The 24,435-nt window shown below is 44.9% G+C and overlaps 1 protein-coding gene across 5 annotated transcripts; it reads right to left on the bottom strand.

Moving 5' to 3' along the window:
• Positions 1-170: 170 nt before the first annotated feature.
• Positions 171-23,672, bottom strand: zfr2 (zinc finger RNA binding protein 2). Of its 5 annotated transcripts, none has more exons than XM_085449511.1 (19): positions 23,509-23,672; positions 18,526-18,772; positions 18,209-18,326; positions 16,847-17,074; positions 15,959-16,305; positions 14,238-14,426; positions 13,735-13,990; positions 12,323-12,516; positions 11,910-12,029; positions 11,226-11,371; positions 10,696-10,822; positions 10,388-10,590; positions 10,079-10,247; positions 7,717-7,891; positions 4,633-4,721; positions 3,137-3,232; positions 2,764-2,875; positions 2,541-2,638; positions 171-1,549 (listed from the first exon to the last, which is right to left on the bottom strand). In XM_085449511.1, the coding sequence occupies exons 1-19, from the start codon at positions 23,559-23,561 to the stop codon at positions 1,376-1,378; spliced, it is 3,141 nt and encodes a 1,046-aa protein (XP_085305637.1). In that variant the 5' UTR covers positions 23,562-23,672; the 3' UTR covers positions 171-1,375. The 5 variants fall into 5 exon arrangements, with proteins under 5 accessions (XP_085305637.1, XP_085305638.1, XP_085305639.1 ...); XM_085449512.1 differs by having other exon boundaries at positions 16,847-17,071; XM_085449513.1 differs by having other exon boundaries at positions 18,209-18,323.
• Between the last annotated feature and the right edge of the window lie 763 nt (positions 23,673-24,435).

The following is a 24,435-nucleotide window of genomic DNA, read 5'->3' as shown; positions in this document are numbered from 1 at the left end:
GCCCGTCCGCAGCCGCTCCTCGTCTTTATTCACATCTCAGAGCCTTGTGAGCGCTCGCGGTGGCGCGCGCTCAATGTCCGCGTGAACCACTTCCTCAATATTTAGGAAAGCGCAGTTTGAGACACAGCGACGCTTTTTATTACATCACAAGACAGAAAAAGCCCGAAGAGTGTTTTTTTCCTCTTTATTTTTAGTATCTCCCCTCAACTTTAGGCAACACTACAAAGACATTCAAATAATAGGACAGAGAGGTTCACGCTTCCCGTTTCAACAATACAAAAAACAGACCGCAGCATCCCTCGGAAATAAAATAAGCAAGTAGCATACTGTGATGCTGTTGGTAAATGAAGATAAAACTAAAAATGCGCATCAACTCTGAGCCAGAGGTGCGTAAAACGTCGGCTCCTTTGTCTCTGTGACCTACCGCTCATCAAGATTCAAACCAGACAAAACCCATAATTGTTCCTCTTAATCAGTAATACATAACATGAGGCAGGCACAAGGAAGAAAGTCAAAAGGACTATAACGATTTAGTCATTTCAGTAAGTATTCAGTCTCATTTTCTCTCTTCTTCTAACCATACTCTGGAAGAAAAAAGATTACTAGGTAATATTATTTAAATTATACAATTATGGCTGCATACAGTGCTTCAGTCCCTCAGCATGCTACTGAACTGCACCAAGGAAGATTTCTCCCTTCAGAGGCAGATTAACTATCACCAGAGAAAGCCACCTTTGGTGGGCCGGTTATTTTAGACTTATTTGGAAACAGGGGGATTTTTTTTGTGTGTTACCCTTAAGCAAAGTAAAGATCACTTCATGTACTGTGCTCGCTCACTCTTATCTGACCTCCCTCACAGTTTCAAAGCTTCCTGCCCACTTTTCACAATCTTAGAAACCAGTTTCAGCAGCAAATATTCTGCACCAGTGTTAATTCAAGAGTCGGGATGATAAAACTGAACTCGCCCGAAGAGCAGCAGCGTCCAGCTTTTTCTTCACGGAGAAAAGCTGCAAATAAAGTTTAAGGTGCTGATGTTTAAACTGCACTGGAGGCTTTAACATCATAGCAAACAACACAACGGCACACAAATTAGTGGTGGTTCGTATACTGCGTGTAAAAAAAGGAGTTTACTCCCTTTATTCACTCCGCACACTGAAATCAGAAGGAATTGCAACCAATCGTCAGTCCCTTCCCTCCTTCCGAAGCTTCATCCCCCACAGTTTAAGGGTAGATGTGTAACATGTAGAGTCAAAGTTATATTTGTACGTGTATAGCTGCGTGTTAAAATTGTTTTTCGAGAAAAGAAAGAACGTTTAATGTTGTGACATTCTACCAGTCTCTAAACTAGTAAATGCCTCTGCTCCGGAGGCAGAGGTCAAGCACTCGCCGCCTCTTCCTTCTTGTCTTTTTTGCCTTCCCCCTCGCCTTCGCCCGTCTCGCTGACATCCCGTCGACGCTTGCGGTTACGTGCGCTGGCCTTGGATGCTGGCAGGGACTCCATGCCCAGGACCTTGTGGATCTGACGGAAAGCAAGCAGCCGCAGAGCATGCTGGGAACAGAGAGGATACAATCGATAGATAGACAAAGTTAAAGTGCTTACTAAGAGCCTCATACTATGAGAGATGCTTATACATAATTAACAGTGATAAAACAGAAAATTGAGTAAAAATTACGTTTAAAAAGTGAGACTGATACTGTGTGAGAGTCGTGCAAATTGCATTAATATATAATATGCACAATAAGAAAGCATGAAGGTATAATAGAGAAACACAGGTGTGTTCACCTGTCACAGAACGAGAAGTTATTAGTTTTACAGAGGATGTTATGAACAACTTCCTGAATGTTCTTTATGGCAGTGGGGTTGAACATGAGAAGTCTGAGCAGGAATGGGAATCCAGTACTCTACTTCCTTGGACTTATTAGCCTGCCTGCCTGTGAATCCTGCTCACTGGTTCCAGTTGTGCTACAATCAGTCGATTTCAGACGCATCAGAGGAGAAAAATATGGACATTACTTTTATTTTTACTGCACAAAGGGACGACAGCACAATGGCAAACTGAACCCAGGACAGAAACAACTGCATCGTACTGCTAACACACACAACGTTGGCTCTTTGCAAGCATCTGCACAGACGGCATGCTAACGCTAAGCTAGCCAAGAACCCAGAGTAAAAGCTGAGCGAACGCCGACCCCGGGCTGCAGCTCAGCTTCTACCTGTTGGTGTTGCTAAAGTAGAATCGCCATGGCGATCGCATTAAAGCGTCTTTGTGCTGGTTCTTATTTTTGCTTTGCGTTTTCCCACCTAAATGCTAAGACAAAGGTCACACGTGTGTCCTCATTAGGACAGGGATTTGTGTTAATCTGCATGAATGATGAACGCAACGTCTTTTTGATATGTTGCTTAGCAACGGTGACTCTCAAAGCGGAGCGATAAGACAACGAGAAGGGACTGAATCAATATTGGAATCGGGTTCGCTAAATTCCCATCCCTACTTGTTAGTGCCTATGATGGTCTCAGGTGTACAGCTGTGTGTGGGTACCTGTGCACTGGCAGTGACGTCCTCTCTCGCTTGAAGTTCCATGCTTTCCAAAGCATCTGTTGGCTCCTTCTCACAGGGGTCCATCAGACCTGGTCCATCTGAGTGAAGGGAGGAGAAAGAGAGTTAATCGCTATTTTGTAGCAGCTCAAAGGGAAGCAAATGCGACTAAGTTCTGCACGTGGCATTCATCGACTGCTTTCCTTAGCGCGTGTGTGTGTGTGACCTGGCAGCAGGATGCCGGTGGAGATGCACTCCAGGACTCTGCGCATTGCCTCCCCTGGACTAAGTGGGCCTGTGGCACTGCTGATAACCTTCTCCACCAGCAGCTCCATCGCCTGGAAGAAGAAACAGTCAAATGGAAGAAGACATCACATGTCACGTGTATACTGTCGTACTGCCTGTCCATTAAACACCAGCTTAGGACATTTGAAACTATCGCCTCCCACACAGTCCAATCGAGTCTGACCGAGTTATGAATGCTCAGCATGCTTTGCATAATGTTCCTTCGTAGATCGACCAAGCAGACAAACAACAAGACAAATGAAAGAGAGAAAACCTCATCAATAAGCAAAAACAGGATAAACGAAGCCACTTACCCAGCAGGGGATCTTCCCCCAGGTGGGAACCCGCTGACATAAATCTCTCAACACCCGAATGATGATCACACAGGACTGCAGACCGTTGGCACGAGCCTCCAGAAACAAAGCAGACAAAAAAGCCTATGCAGTCATGTTCAAAAGGATGTCTGAGGATATAATAAAAATATCAGCTTCTAAATTATTTACATGCAACCTGAGATGGACAACAACGCGACATATTGCACAGTCATCACTTATTTAACAAAAAAAACTAAAAGCAATGACTCAGTAGATTGTAGAAACATATTTAGCTTCAATAAATAGAAGTGGTGGCTTTCTGTATGACTTTGTAAGTCTGCTGCGTGGGAATTTTTGGTGCAACGTATCTCGATGTTCGATGGTCTGCAACGCTGCAAAGCTAAGCTCGTGTTCTCTCTGCAGAGAAGAAATGTTCTCGAAACAAGCCGTACCACACTTTTTCTAACTGTACGGTCATGAACGTTAACGTCTCACATGCTGAGTGAGGCCTGCAGAGTCTGAGGTGTGGCTTATGGGTTTTCTGCAATTTCTGAGCATTGTACGTCTGAATGCTTCCATTACAGTTCAGTTATCTCGGTAAAGCTCTGAATCGCAACAACAGCCTCTTGCAGCCGTTTGTAGAGAATCACCTTCCCTTCTTATACTGGACCAAGTGTACCTGTTCATCTGTCGCAGACACCGAGCGTGCTCAGACGCTGCACCCTGCATTTGTTTTTCTTTTCTTTCTGCAACTACAGCTGCTGTGATAAAGGAAGGATGGGACTTTTGCCCAAAGATACAGTCTGTCAAACCAAGAAAATGTCTCATCATGGTAAAGTTATCTGGTTAAACAGAATTACTCCTGTGATGAAACAGAAACTAGAACACTTATCACTGCAGAGGAACAACACAGAGCGATGTGAAGCACCTGAGAAGTAACGAAACAGCAGCACAAACCACAGAGAGAGCAGCCAGTGGGCTGGCAGCATCTTCCTCTTACCAGAAACCACCGGTGAAACAAAATCTCACAATCTGTTTCACCAGCACCTTTATGAACATAGCTCAGAGATAACGGCATGTCATGGGAAAAGCCTGGGTGGCAGCCTCGCGTGCTTGAAAACAAAAACAGGCGATTCAATCCCGGCTCGTAGCTCCGCTCATGTGACCTCAGCAGCTTACAAACAGCGTGGGGAAACGTCTCACACACCTTGACCGCCGCAACCGGAAATGACCCAGATTTTGTTTCATGCACCGGCTCATCATGTGACGACTCACATGATTAACTGTGGATCAACGACTCTCAGAGGGGACCGCTCGGGAGCCGCTCGGATGACACGTGAAAATCTCTTCGCGAATCAAAAAATAAGTCCAACTGCCTTAATTTCAAACACTCACCACGGCCATAATCACTAAAAGCTGCTTTAAGTGTCTTTCATTTAACTGCACAGCTTATCAGAACAGTTAAAGGGAAACTGAACGTACACACACACACATACCTGAAACCATTTAGCATGGCGCAGAGCAGCTAGATATTCCAGGCATTTCTTCTTATTCAGGAGATCAGGAGGATCCTTCTCAGCCACATCTGTAGGAGATAACGTACTGACTTCATGACTTACAGCCAAACCAGCGCAAAGCCCACATACTGACTGCACTACCTAAGTGTAGGTGTTGTATCTCTTGATGTACAGTCACTGATCAGAGATGTAAGAGTGAGAGTACCTCACAAGGAGAAACATTTCCATCAGTCCTTAAATTCTCTGGTTTGAAGTTGATGGATGAGAAAATGAATGAGGGGGAAAGATGAATGAGAAGGGAGGCATCGAATAAGAATACAGGCACGTGTAAACCAGGAGGAAATCCAAAGGATGCTTTTTACATGACGACTAATTCCCGCTCAGTTTAATGCCGACTTGTGTACGCTCACAGTCCGAGTGCTGCTGTCTTTGGTGAAACTCTGGTGGACTTTGAGGCATGGAGAATTAAAAAAACCTGTATGCTACAAAGCCCACCGAAGCTGGTTTTCCTCCCCCTGCACATACACTCATGCCACTTTATTAGGTATACCTCAGCAGTACTGCGCTGGACCCCTTTTGCTCAGCCGCGACTCTTCATAGCATAGATTGACTAATGTGCTGGAAACATTGCTACAGTTGCTGCAGATTATCAGGTGCACATTTACGAGGTGGCTCCCTTTGCACCACATCCTCAAGGTGCCCTACTTCTACTGCAATCTGATGGTTATGGAGGTTATTTGAGTACCATGCACTCGCTGTCATGTTCTGCTGAAAGCAGCAATCAAAGCGCGCCCACAAAATATCCCCTACCCCATTACACCACCAGCCTAATGGGGTGGGGGCGTAATGTGCACTGAGAGGTGCTCTTCTGCACACCGTGTTTTGGTTTTCGTTTGTTTTTTTAAATTTAGCGTTGGCTTCCTGTTAGCTCGAGGCAGTCTGGCCATTTCTCTGAGAACCCAGAGAACTGCTGAATCCCAGCAGATCAACACTTTGTGAAATGCCCAAACCAGTAAAACCATTTCCTGTTCAAAAGTCACTTAAGTCACCTGTCTTCCCCGTTCTTGAGTTTCTAAATATGATTGGCTAATTAGATATTTGTATCGTTGAGCAGCAGAAAAGGTGTACCTAATGAAGTGGCCAGTGAGTGTAATTCTGTCTCGCTACAATTACAAGAAAAAGAAAATATTTAAACACAAATCTGTGTCTTTCTTCGAGTCCTGATCAGACAGCGGTCTTATTATTCAGTAATATTAATAAGTATTAACAATCTTCCAAACTGAGGAAGTGAGAGAAACTGGCACAAAGTGAAAAACAGCAAAATCCAGTCAAAGTGCAGCACACTCCCACCAGTGATCACCAGACTTTTAGAAGTTTTCCATGATGGACTCGGAGCTGTGACTGCTGGATTTCCCCTGTTTGCCTTTGACGTTGGATGACTAACAAAAAGTTACTAAAAAAAAGTGTCTGATTATATCTTTTTGAACTTTTTAACTCAAACTTTAGTTTGGAAAGTTTATCATTCTGTAACAAATGTCTCAACTTTGGTTCCGCACTGCTTGGTTTCCTTTAATCTGTCCTAATTGTCTTTATAGCTAAGTAATCAAGCAGCCATAGGGACAAAAGTAAGGACTGTCACTTCACTTCATATTTTAGGACAATATCAACGTCAATAAGCAAACAACAACAACAACAAAAACAAGAAGATGAACGTAATTAGTTGTGGAGTGACGGAGCCTGTGTCTGTGGTGGATTTAGATCGTGAAGAAAGAAAAAGGACAAAAAAGGTGGAGAAATTTTGAGGACATTTTTAAGACTAGCCATCTAAAAATGACACATGGTGGTCTTCTCCAGAGCACTCCAGATGAGGTTACTGATGGCTGTAATGAAGTAATACTGGGGCTTTCCACACTTCCATGTTCACTAGAACTGTAGCAACAACAAAGGAGATTAGCTTTCTCACAGGGCAAATGCAGAACATAAAGCAAGCAACTTTTATTTTGAAGTCTACACTCGCATACCACCTCGAAAGACAGACCCACATTTATCACAGCTCTCAGAGTGGGAGCTCAGTGTCAGTGAACAGGAGGGCGATCCTCCTCTGAGAAGCTTCATAAAAGTGGGTGAACTTCTCAGTGGTATGTGTACTCCAGTGTGGCTTCAGACGAGCCTTCGGCTTGCCCAGGTCTGCTGATACAGAATCGGATGCACTGATCAACAAACCCAAACAAAAAAACAAAAGACAGCGGCCACAGAAAACATCTCTAACATGTTTTCCAAATGTGAAAAAACACATTGCAATGCTGACATTTACTGGAGCGGGTGGAGGAGTGTTTGCAACACAATGATCTTAGACAACTTTGTTGTTTTGTGGGGGGAAATAAATGCAACGCTTCGCTAATGTCAGCTTAAAATTCCTCGATCATTGTGAGGCGGCGAAAGGACACTCCAGCACCGTATCATCGATAATGCCACACGATGATGCAAGGATGAGACGCGAGGGAACGGGAAGTCGCTGGACCTCAAAATCCCCTCAGTGGTATCGTCGCAAAGACGGCGAGAGAAGCAGAACTGCACCGGTGTGTATACGTGAGGCTTTTTGTAAACGTTTATTTGAACCGTTTCCATCCTTGGGCATTATCTGGACAGCTCCCTGAAGGTTTTATCTGAGCATGTGTTCACAGGATAAACACACAGCTCAGTGGCACAGAAAGGTCGGAGAGCCCGGCTTTTGGTTCCCATGTTGTGGAAAAGAAATAAAGAAGTTGGGGACTATTGCAGCTGCAAAAATAAAAAATAAAAAAATGGGGAAATGAAAGGCGTGGGACAAATGAATGCGTGATTTAATTCTTATTTCAGGGGCTGAGAAAAGACAGAAAAAAGGAGAAATCTCGACTGTGGGCTTAGTTAAAAGTCCCACATGAATTCTTGTGTAATTTTTAAGCCTAAAAATTCAGGCTGCTATTGGGTGGAAAGGGAGGGGGCAGGGTCTCTATATATAAGTGTATTACACACATAGCCAACATTTGGTCGTCTGGTACTGAAAGCTTTGGCTTCTCTAACCTTTCTCAGCCGCTTTTCCTCCTGCCTGCTTGTCCTTCTCAGCAGCAGGGTCCTCCCTCATCAGCGGCGAGGTGAGAGATATGGTCACCTGCATTTTGGGCTCCTTGCTTGAAAATATCACGATGTTCGCCTCCTCGGGGTGAGCCTGCACCTCATACTGATCTTCAGAAAAAGTCTGCCGGTTAAAAGGACACTTGGGATTACTCACTACAGAGGAGAAGTGGCGTAGGGACAATGAATAGCCTTGTTTGGCAGTAATACAGGGACGGACTGAAATATTTTAACTCGACTTCTTTCTTTCTTTTTTGTCCCCTTCAAGACAATTTAGTTCCCTTATTTAGCGCAAAAGCTGTTCATCGACAGTAACTTTGTAGCCATAATGCTTATTAAAAGAAAGGGGCTGCTAAGGAAGAAAAGTCCCATCTCACTCTGTAGGGTTCAGGTGTCATAACCAGGCAGTAAGTCTAAAGATCAGTGAAAAGCACCTGCAGTCAAACACTCGTGGCAGCTACAGCAGGAGGAAGAAATGGTGAATAATTACAACACATCGCAACCTCGTTTCCTCTGTCTTGCGAACGTTACTCTGAAAGCAGCAACAACTTAAAAATGCACACTGGTCTTCCCGCTCGGCCTCTGGCAGCTCGGCCGTGAACATGAAAGGACCTCCCCCAAAGCCACAAATCACACAGTATCCCCACAAAGTTGTGTCTCTGAAATTGAACGAATTGAAAGCTTTACTCTTTAACGCGACATTCGTTAAATTCTCGCTGCAAAGACGTTTTTAATTTCGTGCAGTCACGTTAAAAATAAAAGCACACTTTCTTTAGCTTATACAGCTTCACTTATCAGGACTTAATCTGGTCATTAGGTCTTAATTTAAACACAATCTCAGAATGACATCACATATTACTCAGTGTCAGTATTTATTTAACAAAACATTTATCCAAATGCAGAAGCTGTGCGTGGAAATCTTACTCCACCCTCGCTGCTTTCACAATAATTAGCCAAGTATGAAGCATTCATACGCGTCATCACAGTCCTCCCAGGAGCTCGAATACATTCATACGTCAAGACTCTACGGGCTTGAGTCAGCTTGTGAAATGTTAAAGTCTGTGTCAGTATAATTATAAGAAGACTGAGTGCAGGTTGCCAGGAGACTCTTATCTCTAAAATCTTTTTGCAACGCTGCGTCTGAGGAAACCACATGACTTGGAACGAATTATCTCAGAGGCGTTTGACCACAATGCACAGCACCGTGTTTGATGAAAACCAAACGTATCAGCGAAAGCCCCTCAAACCAGCTGTTAAACGCAGCTGATGATTTGGGCTTGTTTCGCAGCCACAGCACCCAGGAAACCATGAGGGCAGATATACGTCCCCACAAAGGTTTCTCAGATCAGCTGTCCTGTCCCTCCTTGCTGTCCCCAAACTGAGAGTGTGGGTGTTAATATTGTTTACGGTACTGTTACTTTCCTTCTTGGTTAAGATGTCTTTTTGTATTTTATTACTTTTAACTGGACCGCACCTCGGTCGGCTGTGTTGGATTGGCGCCGTCTGCCTGACCGCCAAAGCTTGCCCAAATATTGGAGTCGTGCAACAGGACAGTGACCCAAAGAGCAGAATGACCGACAAGAGAAGGTGCACAGACGTTAGCCTTAAGAGAGCTGTGCACAAACCTCAATGAGGTGAAGCGATGCTGGAAAGACGAGTGAACCAAAATGCCTCTACAATGACGTAAAGGACTGACAGTCATACAGAAATGATTGAATCATAGGGTGTCCTACATGTTTCCACACTCTGCTTCTGCATTTTAATTTCATTTTTGTTAAACAGACGAACACGCAATGCACTACGACACGCTTTGTTGCTCATCCCTCTAAGGACACGAGTATTTTTATTACGTCCTGACAAGTATAACCGCGGCCCGGGTGTACTTTCCTCTTATCACGACTGTACGTGTGGATGACAAACTGCTCTTTTTTCTGGCTCTGGGGGACACGTGCATACAGTCACCTGCTCTGTACCTGATGAGCTGCAGTGGGATTGGTATTCGAGTTGCTAAAACCTCGTTTCCTCTTGTATAACAAAAACTATTACAAGTGAAAACTTCCGGTTTTCTGTCTTTTTCTTGCACAACCGTGAAACCTCAGGGTCCAGGCCTTATGACTAAAGTCATAAGTCAGTGATGACAAACAATAAAATATCCACAGCGCCTGATAACTCGACTGCATATCGAAATATTTCTGTTCTGCTTTTTAATCCCACATACAGTAACTGTCAAAATAACTCAGGATCAAAGTCCCACGCATCACAGAAAGATGAAACCGTTGCCTAAAGCGTGTCTTTTGTGAGATTTGCTTACCGCCAGCTCCTTTGGCAGCTGCTTGGCGATGCTCTTCAGTAACGAGATGGTGGGTTTCTTTGCAGTCAGCAGGATGAGCTCCACATTTCTGTCTCCGCGAAGCAGCAAGCCTTTGGCCAGGATTCCCACCCTCATCACGCCTTTCAGCAGCCGGGCCGGGCTCTCGGTCCTGCCAGGCAGACACACAGACACAGGCTTTGATTTGTTTCTGTTCTTCTGCTTTGGGAACTATTAGAAACGCGCAGCACGTAAAATAAATCAATAAAAATCACATGCTGGATAAATGGGAATTATCTGCCAGGTTTTTACCCTTTTTCATCTCCTCCTTCAGCAGCACCATCATCAGTCAGTGCTTCCTTCTCCAGCAGAGAGTCTGACACCAGTTTCAGGGCTCTCTCCGAGTGGGAGACGATCCTCTGAACAGCCTGCAGCTCCTCTTCCACTGGGTAAATAGTGGAGTGCTTGGCCATGATGTGGCGGTCGTCGAGCGAGTCAGGACGACGCACACAAGACTGAAGCGAGACGGGAGGAGGAAGTGGAATCAGATCTTGTTTTTCTTGTTGTTGTTGTTTTTCCAGGTAACAGATGAACAAGAAAGATGCTGTTTCAATGCTCACCAGTAGAGGGGGCACTGGCATCCCGGGGCGGCTCATCAGAGGTGGAGGTGCCATCCTGCGTCTCTGCTCCCCCCAGTACATCTGCTCCTCCTCCACTCTCCTCCAGTACAAGTCCTCCTCATATCGCCTGCAGGAGGAGGAAAGGATTCGAATGCCATTCGTCAAGAATAATTTTTTCCAGCGGACAGAGGCGCACGCTCTGTCTGCCATTAATAATACATCAGACTTATAAAAAGTCCTGCACCAAAATCTAGAGCATCGCCTAAGATTCAGCTGAAGTGAACCTGAGAATGTGAACAGGGAACTTTTTAATCGGGTGAAACGATGAAATCTGAAAAAGTCTGATTTCACTGTAACGTTTCTCTGGGGGTCAGTGATATCAGAAACTTAATACGAGTGTAAAAATAAGATGAAAAAATTACATTTTTCCACGCATTCATGCAAATCTGCCAGTCAGCTACTCAAATTTGGCACATCCTCTTTGGTTTTACCTGTACGCGTGCCCCCCCAGGCTAACGTCTGACTCTGACCTCATCTCCATGTGCCAGCGCTGCTCGTCATCTCTCTGCCGCTTCAGCACCGCCTTCTGCTTCTGCTTCTTCAGCTTGCTTTCCTGCAGCTTCCTGGCCCGGTTACTGGGTTTGATCTCCACAGGAAGCTCCGGGTTCACTTTCTTCTACAGAGGGACAGAAAGCATGTGATGAACATGTTCTCTTCTACTCTGTCTCTTCACAGATTACCCGACAGCGTTTTTCTTTCCATTTCAAGTTTCCATAACGGACTTAAACCTCCGTTTGGTTCTGGACAGCTGAGATGGAACGACTCCGCTTAGAACCAGATTTCATACAAATACATTTGAAAATGATCCTCATTTGATTTCATACCTCAGCGCTCTCTCTTTAGCACCACCCCATGTCCACTTTGTAAACGACGGTCCGTTATAATAGCAGAGACAGCAGGGTATGCTACTTTGTGGCTGACAAGATTAGATTACAGTCTCGCTCAGTCGGAATCCATCACATCATATTTGGTGCTCAAAAACATCCATAAAGAAAATTCCCTGGCATATCTCAGCGGAGCTGGTTGGGAATCACAGCTAAACTGTCATTTAAGCGTGTGCTATTACTTCACAACAGACACATGGTTTCAGTGAGGATTGTCAAACTCTGTTCCAGAATATGCAGCTTTGGCTCAGCAATGCTCTTTATTTCTACCTTGTATTGCAGCCTGTGCCTTCTTCCCTTCAGGTGCATGTCTTTCGCGTTGGGGTCATTGAAGCTGCACTCGCACAGTTTACAGTGGAATCGAATCACTTTTCCATCATCATTACGAACCTGAAAACGAAGAGAACTGGCATGAGTTTGAAACAGTAATGAAACCTTTATAAATGCAGCTCATAACAACGGGAAATGACGTGTAATGTTGTCACAATTAGGCTCCATGTCAGTCCTGATAACTGCTACAACAATCACCTTCACTAATATTAGAGATCTCTTGGTTAACCCGAATGCTGCTGTGTCCCATGATGACTGGAAACTGCCGGCAGGATAAAGCTGGTAAATATAACCTCAGCATTTCACAGCTGCCGTCCGTCACTGGACTGCCATCAAACCCTTTTGCCGCCTACCTCTTCTACATAGTCGTGTCCCACTGGCTGGATGTCTCCCTGGCCTCCAGCTCTGTCTCCATCCTCATCCTCGCTCTGCGGTTCCATCTTCTGGACTGACGGCTGCGCAGGCTCCTCGACCTTGGCTGCAGCCACCACCACCGGCGCCGCTGCTGTTGCTGCAGCTGCAGCGGCAGTGCTGGCTGGCTTATTGGCTGTGAAGCAGGGCAAATGTTAACACTTTCAGGAGGTCGCTGAAGGCATACTCGAGGCTCGTTTAATGGAAGACGCAGCTCTTCTACTTCCAGTTTGATCCCCAAGTTTAACAACAGTTTCACAACTACAGGAATTACTAAGAAAGGATATCCAAGAAGCAAGCGTTAAATGAAACGGCTATGGAGAGATACACGACTGACTAATAAACACTAAACATCGTTCAATGTGAACTAATTTAACGCAACCACAAAGAGAACACAGAATTATCCTTTTCTGTCCTTGCAGGTGACATTTCTCTGCAAACCGTTAAAGAGCTGTTAAATCTTCCTCATCTTATCGTTTTTATTCTCATCGTTTATTTTTACAGGTTCTAGTCATCGTATTGTTTGCATAGCGTGCCTTTGTCATGTGCGCAGCGCTGTGCGCCGTCTAAGTCAAGTTGCTTAAAACAAATAGTCCCCACAGCTGCATGAATAGACTGCACTTCATTTTACTGATTTATAGAAACTAAACACTACAGTTGCAGCTGCACTGCAAACGTGTTCAGTGTGAAATTGCATTTCAGTTTATTTTGTTTACGCTGGTACGATCTGCCTGCAGAGAGGAGACCACCCTGACCTCTGGCTCCTGGTGCGATGTTGGTTTTTAGTTCTAGTTTTATTTTAGTTGATTTTATCTTATTTGTAAATAAAGCGCTGTTTTAATTTTTATGTATTATGTGTTTTATTTAATGCCGTCAGCGTTAATCTCGTTAAAATGACGTTAACACCATAACTGCATTAAAGCGGCAAATCTCCGTTAGCGAGTTAGCGCGGATCGCCCCATGCGTGGGGCTGCACGGCGTCAACGCGTTAGCACGGTTAGCTCGTTGACGGCGTGCAGCACTAGTTTTATTTTTTACTGTTTTGTTTTATTCTGTCGGTCTTAACGTATTTCCTGTAGAGCTCGTTGGTCCTGTGCTGGGGTGTTAAAGTAATAAAGATGGATCAGATATGCTGTCGATGAAGAGGCGCTACTTAGATCATCTGTGAAATCACCCAAAACATAAATATAGATTTAAACCAGACAAACCTGCTAAAGCAAATGTTTTTCCTTTGAATTATTTTTATTATGGTTGTTATTATTATCATTCTTAAGGTAAGTGTGCACTGTTCATCTGAATTAGTGAACACTGAATATTAAAGATCCAACATTTTATAACAGCTGAACAAACTTACAAATGACAGTTATTCTGGAAGGCGGGGGCTTCTTGACTGGTGTTGCTGTTTTAGCCGTGCTGTTTGCAGCCACCAGTTTGGGAGCTGCAGCAGGAGTTGCAGTGGTCGATGCAGAAGTGGAGGAGGACAAGGAGGAGGAGGAGGAGGGGACTGAAGGCTTCCCGGCTGTCGTGGTTGTGACAACTGGAGTAGAATTCACTAACACTGGCTCAGTGGAAGGTATAGGTTTCCCCAGCTTGGTGTGAAGTTTCACCACCTTTCCGAGGTCGACAAAGACAGACACAAGGAGACAGACCCATTTAAGGCTGCTGATACTTAATCCCACCCCAAATCCCTCTGGGAGGTTTTGTTCCAGGACTTGGCAGGTCAAGTGGAACATCACATGTGTACGCCACAGTCACGATCACTACTGAAAGCATGTCAGCTGCTTATTTTATTCCTTTAATAACAGCAAATATGGACAGACAGAAAGATGGGGAGAAAAGCCCCACAGGGATGCGTACCTTCTGATGTTTGGACCCACGGATATGAGCAGCATAAGCATCCACTCCTGTGCAGGAGACGTCACATAACTCACAGCGTAACTGCGTCTGGACCCCTCTGGGGCCGTTGCTGGGCCCCGTCTGCCCTCCAGACTTTAGGGCTGCTTCCTTTTTCTTGTGCTTCTGGCCCTCCAGATGCTCCCGGTACGTCTAATGCAGTAAATAAAGATGAAGCCAGTCAACAACACGAAGCATCTAAAACAGTCGTGGACGCTTTCATTGATATACACCTTTGAAGCAAACGCTAATATTCTAACGTCTTTTTTTGCTTGTATTTTAGTGATTTAATACAAGGCATTATATAAATTAGAATTACCGTAATTGTCGGGCTATAAGCCGCTACTTTTTGCACAAGCCTTGAAGCTTTTAGTCAGGTGCGGCTTTTCTATGGATTGTCCGTGATTTTTGTGATATCGTAAGACGATTTGTTTTGTTTGTTCCGCTGTTGTACGGCACTACGTTGCCTGGCGGAAGGATCGGGGTTCAAGAGTGGTATGTTGGTCACATGTCCATCCGCCAGGCAACGTAGTGCCGTACGAAGTAGCGTGAAAAACAAACTTCAAAGTAGCGCTACGCGTTCAGCGGGAGGCCTGGATGACGAGCGGCGATAAACTTGCGAAAAGCAAGTTATGCTCAACTCCACCGGTGGAATCTGACAGCGTGGAAAAGTGTGAAAACATCCACGATCACCAACGGGTTTCGAAGGGCTGGACTGCTGCATGATGGAGAGGAGGACACCGCCACGGCCCTTCAGAGGGTGTTCGACTCTGACACTGACAACGAGGATTTGTTTGGTTTTGAAAGTGACAACGAAGGAGAGAAGCGGAGAGTGGATGACGAAGCCACCCTGAGCCTGTTCGTTTCTGACACTGGAGGAGAGGACTTTGGTGGTTTCAGTGTGCAGGAAGAAGAGGAAGATGGTGGTGAATGACTGACTTTTCTTCTTGTTAAAGCCGTGTCACTGCACCTGAGCCTAAAAGGTAGTCTGAATCTATTTTTCTGGTGTGCTGTAGGTTATTGTTATGTACTACATTTGTTACTCATTTATGAAGCACAGTACATGTTTCGTACTTGTAATTACCGCTACTTGTACATATACCTAAAAAGTTATGCAAATATGTACCCATAACTTGTTTTTCAAAATATTAATAAAAGGGGTGTGTCTCCAAACAGCCATCTCTTTCCTGATTCCCTTTGTGCATATTCTCTTACATATGATGAGTCAACATTGAAACACCTGCGGCTTTTAGTCAGGTGCGGCTAATGTATGTACAAAACAGGATTTTCCCCTGATTTTAGCTTGTGCGGCTAATATTCGGGTGCGCTTTGTAGTCCGGGAAATACGGTAATAAGGTGCTCCTATTTGGCGCTGTGTTACTACTACACAACTTCACTGCTCAGCAGCCTCCGTAAGCTTGAACACTGGGACAGGAACATATTCTCTACTGGCCCTACTGGCGCTCCAGCTCACTGCAGACTTCCAGAGTAGCAGGAGGACATCTGTTACTAGCTTCAAGGTCCTTTATAAGAAGGCAGGAAAATAGTCACGACAACAGCAGCAATAACTCATCTAATAGAGCCGTGCGGCCGCCGCAGATAACGTGTCGAAAATACTGAAAACACATCAGGGAAGCTTCAGAAACACAAAATTAAACATGTTTTCCTCATTTCTGATGGCCTACCTGAGGGCCTGCACAGCTGATCTTGCAAATGTCACAGTAATGAAGCTGCGGCTGCTTGGGAGGCCCTTTGGGCTTCTGCAGCTTGCTCTGGTGAAACGTGGGCTTTTTGTAGGCGTTTCCAGTCGGAGCGGTCACCATGTTGCTGCCCGAGTTACTCCAGGACGAGCTGGTCAGCTGCTTGGGTGGCGGCTGAACGGGGGCCTGCGGCTGCTGCGGCTGCTGCGGCTGCTGAGGTTGCTGTGACGGCTGCGGCTGCGGCTGGGACAGAGTCTGCTGGGGCGGCTGATAATAGGTGGGGGTGGATGCCGAGGTGTAGCCGACTGAATCATAACCAGAGTAGCTAATGCCTGAGGGGTGAGAGAGCAGAGAGAGGGACACGAAAGCAAGCAGGATATGGGTCAAACAGTCAGCAGTCATTCAGGAAATAAGCTGCATTCAGTTTCATCCACTCTGCTTTCACATCTGAGCTTCAGCTTTACAGATGTCAGTGATGTAACACATCATCCACCAATGAAAGGCAAAAATGTATTCACTGTAAAATCATTTAGTCTGAGTTTGCTTTCATTTGAATAATCTGTGTAACATTTACCGTGTTTCCCTGTCAGCTACATTAGCTTCTACCTCGCTTCTTGTTTTCCACATCCAACATGTCTGAGCTTCAGCTTTGATGAGTAATATCAGATTGTATGTAACTCAGCACGAATTAGCACGAGCCTGTGTGCAGTCACAGTTAAACGTGCAGCTAATTAAACAGGTTTTCTAGCTTTAGCCGATAGCTTATCGTTGTTCAGTTCTACCTGTAACAAAAACACATAAAAAGACATAACAACAAGTTGGCTGAAATGTTAGCAGCTTTAAAGCGCGTCTATAAACCGATGTTGACGTCACCTGAGTAGGAGGTGGCTGCGACGCTGGAGCTGAACGAGGAGCCGAGCGTGTACGACGAAACTGGCGTTAGAGGCTGCTGGACGCTCGTGGACACTGGGTAGATGTTGTAGCTGGTAGACACAGAGCTGGAGGGGGCGAGGGGTTTCAGTGCTGTCACCTGCCTCTGGGGGGGAGGCGGCTGGTTGTACACAGTGGAGGTGGCTGGACTGTAAGCACTCTTCACTCCTACTGATACAGAAAAATGCGACAGAATTGAGGGGTGAAGGAAAACAGAGGAGCAGCAGCACAGGTGGAGAGGAAGGACAGAGAGAGCTGAAGGATATGAGTCATAGAGTTCGTGTTCAAGAGAGTTTCTGGCAGAGCAGGCAGGATCTTCATTTCACTAACAAATGAGTGGCAGAGACGTGCACACAGAGAACAGTGCAGACGTTTTAGGCACTTATCAGGCATAAGGCATTGTTCTGCATCACATCCGGCGTTTCATCTCTGTGCCACGCTCACAAAGAGTCAATCAATACATTTCTACTTCAATGATTTCCAGGGACAAGGAACAAAATAAAGACAATAAAGCTGCCGAGGTTATCGGCAACTCGAAGGAGCTCAGGGGATGTATGTGAGCCATCGAAAGCTGCTATCTGGTTTTGAAGGACATTTATAGAAGGAAAAACAGCTTGTAGGGATCCGAAGATGCTGTTCATACGATCAATAACAGCTGCACCACCACAGCAGCATCCAGCAGTCATCAAAAGTCTAAAGGCTCGTGACATTTCTAGACTAAAGTATCACTGATGAGTCACAGGACGCTGCTCCCAATCGAGCCGCTGCACCGAAAATCGAACCAAAGAAGAAGCAGAACTCGCTCAGCTGCTGGACTTTATTCTTCCAAACTGAGAAACTGTGACTGATATCGACGTCTTATTTAAAAGGAAAACTGTAACAAGGGCATCAAGAGCTACGTTAGATCACAGCCTGACTCGTGTTTCTTGGACACAACATGCTATATTAAAAAAAATGACCACACTGGTCAACTTCCTGTACCAGTCAGTCTTTTCTTTTATTCACAGATCTTTGTTTCTTTATTCACTGAAACCAAATGAGGTTAAACTTCCACGCTGAACCTTTTTAATCGTGGAGAACGTAACAGGCTATGTGTCATGAAAAGTTCTCCCAGACGATGAATAGAGTTGAAAAAGTGAGAAATCATAGCAAAGAAAAATAATCACAGGTTCCCTGCAGGGAAGGCAAAGATGGTTTAAAATGAAATCAGCTGGTTTACATGCACCAACCTAATATTATTGTCCATAAGAAGCAGAAATCAACTCATTTTACACTGTTTGGACACTGGGAATGAAAAAGACTCACCAGTCTGGTAGTAACTCTCTGTAGGCGTCCTTTGAGCCGTTGCTATACTCGTCTGGTAGTACTGTTTATTGTCATAGGTAGTCACTGCAGCAGGACGCCCGTAATTGTAGTTGTCCTGCTGGTGTTCACAAGAGAGCATCCAACCCACACATATTAAAACTTGAGCAATGCAGACAATTTAATCGTGCACAGATTCTCTCTCAGGTTAAATCATCTGAATTCTAAAATTCCTCAAAACAAAACCTGCTTTGCAAAAATCCGGCATGCAAAATGAAACAGAAGAGCAGAAATCATAAGAGAAGCGCAAAGAAACTGACCGTGTCTGAGTATACCTGGTACGTCTGTGGGGTAGTGGTTGGCTGCGGGGGATCGGGCTGTCTGTAGGTGTAGTCCGGGGGCGCCTGGTGGCTTTGGTAGGCCGGGTAAGGGGCCGAGACCACAGGCCGGGCGGCCTGGACCGGAGCTGGAGAGTATGAGGCTGTCACAGCGTGAGCCACAGCCGGAGCCTGCTGGACGCTGTAACTCGCTGTGGAGGGATGGGAGTAAGCTGGTGGAGGCTGGGTACTGCAGGACGGGAGAGGGAAGAAAGGAAGACGCGACATTTAAATGACTCAAAACATTCTGACATATCTTGTCACACCCACGCTGTCAGGTATTTACCACAGGAACGTGACAAACCAAGTATTCAGTCCAAAATATCCTTGTTAGCTGAAGCACAGACCACAGAGGTGAGTCACTAACATCAACATCCGGTGCAAAAAGGAAACCGCTATCACTTACCTTAGTTATTTAAACTGCAGCCAAGAAACAGCAGGACTCATTAATAATATGCAAAAAGCACGGTCACGACCACAGTGGTGATAATTTTACTCAGTTTACTTTACATACATGCCTTTACATGTATGCATAAGCATGCACCTCACTGCGTTTGGCACCGCTTAAATGCTAAACTGCATTTTTGTTTTTGGAGTCAGCACGCTGTGCAGCACCAACAACGCTGAGATGAATTTAAACCGAAACGTTTATTACAGCAGAAATAAAGATGATAATCAAACACAGTTAAGAAGTAACTACAGAATACTTCTCATTGATGATTACAGTGAACAAACTAATCCGAGCGCTAACAGACTCAAAAGCCACCTGACGAAAAGCAAAGAATAATGATACACACCCTCACTGAAACCACAGTGCGGTGAATAAATATGTAATTCATGATTTATTTATTCATTTTGCCTTTTTAGCTCATTGTTTCTCTTGCAGTAACACGGATATTGTGATGCATCCCTGTAGACCGAGCTGCAATGTCTGCATCGTGTTTTAGAAAATGAGAAAAGAGGAGCCGGGGAAACACCCTTCAACCTTGTTATGAGTGCTGACATTGCACAGCTGGTCCACCAGAGGGCACTGTGCAGCTGTTCTGCTGAATCTGGAGAGGCCACAAACAAGAAGCTGACTGAGAAGCGACAGAGACAGTAAACAAGTGCTTGTTAATGAAAATCTGTTTATTACTGTGCACCTCAAAAAAAGAAAGAAAAAAAAGACAATTTTAGCTTTTTAAATCAAATATTAGTAACTAAAAATCCAATATTGGTCAGATTCTAGTATTATGACATCATATGGATATTAAGTCGTGGTGAAGAGGGAGCTGAGTGTAAAAGCGAAGCTCTCAATTTACCGGTCGATCTACGTCCCTACCCTCACCTATGGCCACGAGCTGTGGGTAGTGACCGAAAGAACGAGATCGCGGATACAAGCGGCAGAAATGAGCTTCCTCCGAAGGGTGGCTGGCCTCTCCCTTAGAGATAGGGTGAGAAGTTCGGCCATCCGGGAGGGGCTCAGAGTAGAGCCGCTGCTGCTCCACATCGAAAGGAGCCAGCTGAGGTGGTTCGGGCATCTGACAAGGATGCCTCCTGGGTGCCTCCTGGGGTTGGTTTTCGGGCATGTCCCACCGGGAGGAGGACTCGGGGCAGACCCAGGACACGCTGGAGAGATTATATCTCTCGGCTGGCCTGGGAACGTCTTGGTGTTCCCCCGGATAAGCTGGAGGAGGTGGCTGGGGAGAGGGAGGTCTGGGCCTCTTTGCTTAGGCTGCTGCCCTCGCCACTCGGCCTCGGATAAAGCGGATGAAGATGGATGGATATTGATTCTTAGCTCTTATCTCATCAGGTCCAGTCCAAAAAGGCTCGGCAGTGCCTGTACCACCTCCGACAACTGAGGAAGTTCAGGATCTCTCCAGTGATCCTCAGGACTTTCTATGCAAGTGCTGTGGAGAGCATCCTCACACAGAGCATCGCATCCTGGTTTGGGAACCAAAAAGCTCTTCAGAGAGTGACCCGTACGGCACACTGCTGCAGGACTGCTCTCCCCTCCCTTCAGGACACCTACACCAGGAGATGCTGAACTACAGCAGCTCAGCTATTGAAGGACCCGTCCCATCCCGGCAACAGGCAGAAGGTTCTGCGCCATCCGGAGGAGCTTCTATCCTCAAGCCATCCAGGTCCTAAACCAGAACATGCCCCCCACCCCCCCTCAGCATCCATAAGTGACTGAGACAGCACTTACTCCTCTAACACACCCCAGCCTGACTCTTCTAGACACTTTAACACCCACTTGCACAATGTACATTTTTCAGATTTTCAAATGTAAATTTCCAGATTTTTTAAAATTATTTATTTAATTCATTTAATGTACATAATTCATTTACTTACTGCACATAATGTCCTCCTGTATATATTCACTAAATGTATATAATGTCCTTCTCTCCTTTTGCACAGTCGAGGAGCGCGTCAGGATCCACTTCACTGCATGTTGTACTCCTATAACTATGAATGTGGCAAATAAAGAATCTTGAATCTGTATCATTACCAATCACTTTAAAATACATGCATGGCTGCTCAGCATGTTTGCATGTTTTTGAAGGCACAGTAATTATAGGCAATGACATCAGTGACTCCAGCTGACAGCCTTCAGTGTCAGTCTGGACGAGAACATTAGTGGGCTTAAATTAAATGATGCCTTAAAGGCAGAGGTGTCACATTCATTGTCACTAATGGTCACACAGAGGACCTGAGCAACAGTGACATATTTATACAGTTCACTGATATTTTTATGTTATAAATAAATCCAGGCAAAGTAATGAATTTTTAATGTTGTTCTGCAGATTTGTCTGCAAGTCTTATGCAGCCTGTGGAGAAGGTTTCATATAACGCAAAAACATTCATGAGGCGGATTAACTGTGCAGTACAGAAACTGGATGTACACTAAAGTACAGCCAGCCTTTCCTGCTCCAAACGATGCGACTAGTTTAGGAAAAGACTCACAGCGCTGCAGCTGCACGCATCCGTCTGTCACGCCTTATCTTTGTTTGTTTGGGGTTCAAACTTCAAACCAGCCATGTGAATTATATTCTTTGAAAATACAGCAAACAGATACACAGCACTCTCTGTGCAAACAGTCCATCTCCCACGTCAGTGGAAACTTTGCTTTCGCTGCAGTCAAAGCTCCACTCAAACCCGACCTGCACTTCCCTGGAAATGTAGCTACATGCTGTGCAAACAATGGCCAATTTCTCCTGTGCATCTCCAGCTACGTTTCACTGCAGTTTGTTTTATTTATCAGTGAGAGAATATCAATTAACACCTTAGTATAAGGAATAGTAATCATAGTCGCAACATAGGGACTCGACATAGGGACATAGGGATGTCAACAAACTCCTGGAGGGAGATTGCAGAAACTACCGGAATGACTGTGAGGGAACGCACAAAGAAGTGTAAAAAACTTCCCAGGACTTGGGAAGTAAGAAAGTCCCAGCCTTTCATTTGTTTGTTTCGGGGCTGGCACTGAACCCACACACAAGCACAAATGTGTGGAGGGTCACGCCGTGGGCTCTGCAAAGATTCAGCTGTTAGTCAGCTTGTTAGATTGCACAAGCTGTGGAAGCACGCCTGTCTATTTAGTCTCGCATGGGTGCAAGGTTCACGACACACAGCTACGACCTAAATTATGAAGCAGCTAAAGTAACGGGTGGGCCAGATTAAAATCTGTGAAGAGCAGGATTTGGTCCAGCTCGTAAGGTCACAAAAGAGCACACGTGTAAATCTATAGCACGATTTTAATTAAAAGTACAAAACAAAAGCTCTGTGTGTTTCTTGACAGAGGAATTCCTGACAGCCCTTCAAACAGGTTTCAACACAGCCAAAAGAAAACTGCTGCAAGCTCAGTTTATTTAGTGAAACTTTAAAAAATGTCTGCACGTCAAATGGTCTGAATCAACCGACTTCTGCCAGAAATTTAGAGAAAACTTTAAAGAACATCACACCATGTGCTCCCACAGATTTCCCCAAAAATGATTGGGAACCCAACTCGGTGTCTTTAGTCGGGCACGACACTGCTGCCCTAAATCCAGGTCAAAATATTCGGAGACTCCTCTCGGCCTGTGAGTGTGCTGTAGATGTTTGGATCACTGCCCTGACGTGATGAAGAGCATAGTGAACTGGTAACTCCTGCCTATAACCAGTTTATCAGCACAGATGTGGTGTGCAGCATAAGGTTAAATACTGCATATTTTATCAGTGCTGGTGGCAGAGAATGACAGGGGTGAATTTTAATACAGGTATAAAAGGCACAAAGAGGCCGCAGAGGAAAGCAGTCCGGTTTGTCAGGTTTGTTGGCTTAATGCAGCACAACAGACAAGGCATGAAAACCTTCACAGTTCACTAACCGCAGGATGATGGCTCCATCACATCACTAATTGATTACCTGTCAAATTCAAAGGCTAAATTAAGCAGGCAAACTTAGCCAAATTATGCAAATGCTGCTGCTGCTTTTCCGAGGGCCTCTTTGCTCTGTATGGCTGCATGTCAGAGAAGTCAGAGAATGACGTTTGGGGATACAAGACCGTCAGTGGTGTCAGATCAGAGTTGGCCCTCTTTAATCCTAAACGCCGGCCAAAATCTAACCCGTCACAGCTGCAGCCAGCTCGGTTTCGTTACCCGGCTAAAACACTTCTTTCTACTGACCCCGTTTAATTATGTTACAGCACAGAAAGTGTTGAAGCATCGAACCAACTGGTGCAGCTGTATAGCGCTGTGGTTCACCTAATGTCAAGCTGCAAGCGCTGGCCTGCGATCTCGGCCAGCTAATGTTAGCTAACCGAACCAAGCGGGTCAAGCTAGCCGTGTATCCCTGCGCTGCCACGCAGCGAAACCCCACGGGTGACCGTGTCTCCGCCGATACACCTCGGCAGCTGACACCTGCGGCTCAACGCGCTCGCTGACACCAACCCACGTCACATGAATTACCTGTACTGCGGACCGGCACCATGTGTGAAGCCGAAATAGTTGCTTGCAGCCATCTTGGCATCTCCGGTACAGTACAGTGTGCTGACAAACAGCAGCGGAGCGGTGACACCGAAACTCAAGATAGTTCCCCCCCTCGACTGCTGCTAACGGTCACATACCGGAACTGGATCGGAAAGACACGAAACGGTTACAAACAGGGAGCTTTCAGCGAGGAACTCCGTGTGCGCCATGTAAAGTCTGCGGTCAGTGTATAATTTCTATATATATATGATATCCTTGTTAATATATATAGATTTTCATAACTTCTCCACTCAATCGCCACACGCATGCGCACTAACCCCCCCCGCTGAGATTAAAAATAATCCTTCTTCTTCTCATTATTATTATTATTATTATTATTATTATTATTATTATTATTATTAATATTATTATAGCGCTAAATGACACCGTATATCTGTGTCTTAAACACTATTCAGGTATGGCTCAAAACTGTATGCCAGTGTAATGATAAACCCAACCTGAAACTGCTGAGATAATAGTGTCATAACAGAGAATGCGTGAGCTGTGGCATGAGAACACGCGAACAAACTTTAGCAATAGTGCTAGAAATATAATATATTTAACCTTTACATGCTAATTGACAATCTAGTGACATGGATGTTTATATTTATGTTAACATATTTATGTTCTCCTTTGCCCCACACAAACTTAATGCCCTACATATAGTTTTTTGGATCTGGTCTTATTTTAAATTTCAACAAACAGATCATATTTTTTTAAAAACTGTAATTAAAAAAAGTCAATTTAACTAATTAACTCCAGTTTTATGCTTTAGTAAAGGCACTGCTTTATTTTGTTTCCTTCTCTTTTCTGCTTTTTATCTGTTTTACATTTTGTACTGATTTGTATAATTATTATTTGTTATAC

This window comes from Copadichromis virginalis, linkage group LG23 (genome assembly GCF_057382275.1).
Source record: "Copadichromis virginalis isolate Kocher_CV1m ecotype Utaka linkage group LG23, C_Virginalis_male_GT1.1, whole genome shotgun sequence".
In the NCBI taxonomy this organism is placed as follows: Eukaryota; Metazoa; Chordata; class Actinopteri; order Cichliformes; family Cichlidae; genus Copadichromis; species Copadichromis virginalis.
Note: the sequence above shows the minus strand (reverse complement) of the source record. Positions and strands in the feature narration are given on the sequence as shown.

Excerpts from the sequence above, each read along its gene's own strand:
- zfr2 (XM_085449511.1), bottom strand. The coding sequence starts at position 23,561 with ATGGCTGCAAGCAACTATTTCGGCTTCACACATGGTGCCGGTCCGCAG. Across the intron at positions 18,327-18,525 it reads ACCAGGTATACTCAGACACG|CAGGACAACTACAATTACGG; the intron begins GTCAGTTTCTTT and ends TGTGAACACCAG. Across the intron at positions 2,876-3,136 it reads GGGGGAAGATCCCCTGCTGG|GCGATGGAGCTGCTGGTGGA; the intron begins GTAAGTGGCTTC and ends TTCTTCTTCCAG.